The following is a 4800-nucleotide window of genomic DNA, read 5'->3' as shown; positions in this document are numbered from 1 at the left end:
TATTGACAATTATTGTAAAGTTCTGAAACATATGGTGACAATTATTGTGAAGCATAGTACGACATCATGGGCACATATGGCCGAAACATGCCATCTTGCCATGGTTGCTAATGGACCTGGTGCATAAACTATAATATTTTATGTTGTATCATGGCTTATACGACAATGATAGGTAAAGATCATAATTTTTTTTTCGAGAAAGGACGCTTATATTAATTGGTGAGCCAATAAGAAGGAGATAAAAAAATTCAATGCCACGACTTTGTAATCATCAAGCGGGCATGCATGCAACTAAACCGACAATGAAGCAAAACAATAAAAGGAGCACATGTCAACCAGAAAAGCACTCCCGCCAAAGCACTTGAAACGTTCCAAATCGACCATAGCTTAGCCGCTTTAGTTTTTGTATATATCACTGGTACCTGATCAATGGGGATTAGCAAACGATGAATGACGCACTATGCTTACGAGGGTTCCGGACCGTGTCATGGACAAGGTAGCCCTTTTCTAGGATATTGTGTAATCGCATCACTTTTGGTTCGAGCAATGTGGTGCAAGGATGGATACAATGCTTAGAGGTTTCTTTTGGATGAAACTTATAATGGAATCATGTATTATTTTGAGTGTACAACTATATCGTGTGTACCATGAAGGGTTTTCTGTATTCTCTTGCCTGCCGATGAATAATAATGTGCATGTTCCATGGTTTTCTTTAGGTTAAGTACTTGTTTCTAAAAAGTGTCAAAAGTTTTACATCTTCCTTTTTATGCAAAACGTACTTTGGGTTCTAGATATCGTTGTTTCTTAACTAATGAGCATATGGGCTATGCTATTGACATTAGTTTTCATGTTACGGTTGTTTATTGAACTCCACGATGAATATACAACAAGCTCATTGCAGCTTAGATAACAAAACATGGCATTGATGGATGGATCACCAACACATCGAACACTTCTTACTCCACCTCATGGAAGACTTGTTGGATCCTTTTGTTGGAAGAATATTCAAAGAATAATCCTAGATTCAAATCAGTTACTAATTGTTCAACTAGTCAAGGGAACTCTATTCCTTTTTGGACAAATAAATGGAATATTTTTCCATGCATAGACAATTTCGAGAGCTGCATTCTTTTGCCATCAATGATAAATTCTCAGTCCAATAACTTGTAATCTGCTAGCTTGGAAGATCATTTCCATAGACTTATCTCAGTCTAAGATTAGAATTTTTTTACGCATCATGTTACCAAGACAGGGAATTGGTTGAATTTCCATTGTATCTCACTTTTTGCTTTCTCCTCTTATAAATATGTTACTTTTATTTATATATAAAAATACCATAATAAACATTCTATGGTTATTGTGAGAGCTGCATTCTTTTGCCATCAATGATAAATTCTCAATCCAATAACTTGTAATCTGCTAGCTTGGAAGATCATTTCCATAGACTTATCTCAGTCTAAGATTAGAATTTTTTACGCATCATGTTACCAAGACAGGGAATTAGTTGAATTTCCATTGGATCTCACTTTTTGCTTTCTCCTCTTATAAATATGTTACTTCTATTTATATATAAAAATACCATAATAAACATTCTATGGTTATTGTGGAAAACCCAATGTATGTCAGATGGTCAGCTTTTTTGTCGTGAAACAATCCCACTAGAGTTCAAGTTCTAGACTTGGCATTGGTGCTCGCGTTTTTCCGGGTTTATTATGAAGTTCTGAAGCATATGACGACTATGTTAGAGTTGCTCTACGCATAGTATGACATAATGGGCACATATGTCTGAACAGATGCCGCGTGGCTGCTAAAGGATCTGGTGCATAAATCACAATATTCTACTTTTTCGGCAAAGGATAACAATATTGTAGTGCCTCTGCAAGTTAATATAACACATTTTTTGACACTATTAATTTAGGGAGGTAGTATGTAAAATCATGGCCCGGACAAAAACGATAGGTAAACATCATAACATATTCTTCTGACAAAGGACACTTTATATTAATTGATGAGAAAATAAGAAGTACATAAAGAATTCAATGCCACGACTTTGTAATATCAAACGGGCATGCGTGCAGCAAGTTAACTTGACCAAGGTGACCACGAAGTTGTCAGGACATATCAGCGTGGCGACGGGGTAAGATGCCCTTGTCCTGAAGGCTGGTGACGGTGTCGTAGAGACACTGGCTCGCTGGCGTGATGCCGACGCCGAGCTCCATGATCCTCCGGCTGCTGAACCGGCACCCCTTCTTCATCTCGCGCGTCCCTTCCTTGCACCTCGTGGGCACGGGGTACTCTGGGAAGAACTTGGCGAGGATACGACACACCTCGCCGCGGTGCAGCGTGCGCCCCGCGCAAAGGTACCGGCCATGCGCGTCGGGCGTCTCGTACGCACGCGTGTGCGCATCCGCGACGTCCTGGACGTGCACGTACGCCTGCGCCGCGTTGGCATACGTCTGCACCGAGCCGTCCAGATACTTGGCAATATGCCACGTACTTGCGTTCACCGCCGTCTGTAGCAGAGGGCCCAACACTAGAGACGGGTTGATCACCACAAGGTCGAGCTTCCTCTCCTTGGCGAGCTCCCATGCCGCCTGCTCCGCCACTGTCTTCGCATAGCAGTACCAATTCTGCATACGTCCACTTGTCAGATGCACATCATCTTTTATATGTCGTGCATGTAATACGAGCGGGAGTTAATCAAGCCGACCTTTGTGTTCTTGCAGAACTCGAGGTCGCTCCAACATGTCTCGTCGGCCTCCCCGTCGATGCTACGACGAGGATCCATGTATACGGAGCCAATCGACGACGTCATTACCACACGCCGGATGCCGCCCACCTCCGCCGCGGCGTTGATCACATTTCTCGTTCCGTTCACCGCCGGCTCGATCATTTTTTCCTGTATCAATTCATGAATAAACCTTTGTCAGCCACCGTACATTTGATATCAGCAGCTAGTACTCCAATGTGGGCAAGGCTGAAGAACTAAGTAAAGTACCGGGTCATCGGTGACGGGGCATGCGGTGTGGAATACGCCTTCGCATCCTTGGAATGCAGCGACGAGGCTCTCCTTGTCAAGCAGGTCCACCCGGAAGAGGGTCAGCTGCTCTGTCGCCCCTTCCAAGGCTCTCAGGTGCACATTCCTTGCCATATCATCTGAAAATACACGGAAGTTAAATATACACATTTATATACTCCTTGTACTAAAGCAGCGTTAAGTAATATGGATCGAAGGAAGTACAAATGAAGTATCACTGTCACAAGATCGAACGGAGATTAGCAAATGTTAGAACGGTGCCCTGCGCTTACCAGGGTTCCGGACGGTGCCGTGGACGGCATAGCCCTTCTCCAGGAGGAGCTTCACTAGCCAGGACGCGATGAAACCGCCGGCGCCGGTCACACAGACGGTGAGTCCGCGGCCAGTGTCTGCCGTGTTGACACGATCAATTCCCATGTCTCAATTTGGCAATTTGCTGAACTAGGAGATGCAATGAGCAACAGAAGTATGAATATGTATCTAGTATGTGTGTGTGTGTCTCGACTTCCAAGTTCCAAACTGAGGTGTGTACTGCTGAGAACCGCTTTGTGGCCGGTATATATAGGGCCTGGATGGCGTGTGCAGTGGTTGGTAGCCACATCCCACTTGCCATATCTGTTTCTTTTTAAATTTGGGTCAATGTGCGTCTGCTCTCTGTCTAATGTTATGTTGTGGCACTCAGGAAAACACACAGCGGCTGGATCAGATTTAAGCTCTATACTCTATAGAACAAGCATCGATCTTGCCTTCACGCGTGTCATGTGTTGATTCTACAAGACACACGCGTATCATGTGTTGATCATAATTCGACGCTAATTGTATAGCAGTTTCCACAAATATAGTACTGGGAACGAAAGCGCGTGTAAGTAGTACTACTACATTAAGTTTGCTCCAACCTATATATAGTACAGAAAATTCAGTATATTTGTGCAGCATGGAGGTGGATCGCGGACCCGAAGGCTGGTGGCTGCCGGTAGCACATGGAGGAGAGACACTTGGTCGCATGTGTTCACATGACAATGGTCAGGCACTTGCCAACTTGCGCGTCCACCGTACTACAGAAACATGAATAGACATATAGTTTTACACCTTAATTAAATTCTTCACACGTCAGACCTAGCATTTGGATTTGTATCCAACCACCTTTTTTTTCCTCAGCTTTTTTAGAAAACTTTTAATCTATTCATATTCAATCATGGTAGTACAATAAACACCAGAACTAATAACAACTAGAAGGGTTGGGCGCGCTTTGCTGCGCCGTTGAATCTGTTGGGATTCTTAAATTTATTTACTCACTCTATTTCAAAATATATGGTGTATTACTTTTTTGAAAACTCAAACCTCTTTAAATTTGATCAAATTTGTAGAGAAATATATGAAAATTCATAATATCAAGGTGTTATTAGATTCATCATGAAACAAATTTTCATTTTTTTTGTTTAATATTGTGTATGTCGATATTTTTGGCTCTGAACTTGGTCAAAGTTAAAGAAATTTGACTTTCTAAAAAACTAATAACCCTTATATTTTGAAATTATTGGAATATTTAGTTTGGCCGATGGAGGAGACACTGGAGTGTGTTTTATGTTTATTTATAATGCGGTTGTGGGCATTTTGCGGTGTGATTCTGTGTTATGCGCTAATCTACCTGTATTTATGTGTGGATATGTTTTCATCAGTGGTTGTATGTACTATATTCGTGCTATAGTATCACTTCACATGTTGATGCTTTTTTCTAGGTGATGGGAGTTTGCGAGGGGTTA

The 4800-nt window shown here is 42.1% G+C and overlaps 1 protein-coding gene across 1 annotated transcript; it reads right to left on the bottom strand.

The window, feature by feature from the left end:
• Window positions 1–1994: 1994 nt before the first annotated feature.
• Window positions 1995–3564, bottom strand: LOC109780729 (cinnamoyl-CoA reductase 1-like). The gene is made up of 4 exons (XM_020339310.4): window positions 3310–3564; window positions 2999–3156; window positions 2711–2899; window positions 1995–2630 (listed from the first exon to the last, which is right to left on the bottom strand). Exons 1-4 carry the CDS (start codon window positions 3452–3454, stop codon window positions 2112–2114), a joined length of 1011 nt encoding a protein of 336 aa, XP_020194899.1. The 5' UTR covers window positions 3455–3564; the 3' UTR covers window positions 1995–2111.
• Window positions 3565–4800: the final 1236 nt, after the last annotated feature.

The sequence above is a fragment of the Aegilops tauschii genome, chromosome 5, assembly GCF_002575655.3.
Source record: "Aegilops tauschii subsp. strangulata cultivar AL8/78 chromosome 5, Aet v6.0, whole genome shotgun sequence".
NCBI classification, from domain to species: Eukaryota; Viridiplantae; Streptophyta; class Magnoliopsida; order Poales; family Poaceae; genus Aegilops; species Aegilops tauschii.
Note: the sequence above shows the minus strand (reverse complement) of the source record. Positions and strands in the feature narration are given on the sequence as shown.

Bases quoted from the DNA above. Each gene is read 5' to 3' on its own strand.
- LOC109780729 (XM_020339310.4), bottom strand. From the start codon at position 3,454: ATGGGAATTGATCGTGTCAACACGGCAGACACTGGCCGCGGACTCACC. The intron at 2,900-2,998 runs GTACTTTACTTA...GAATTGATACAG, and splicing joins GCCCCGTCACCGATGACCCG to GAAAAAATGATCGAGCCGGC. The intron at 2,631-2,710 runs GTCGGCTTGATT...GGACGTATGCAG, and splicing joins AGTTCTGCAAGAACACAAAG to AATTGGTACTGCTATGCGAA.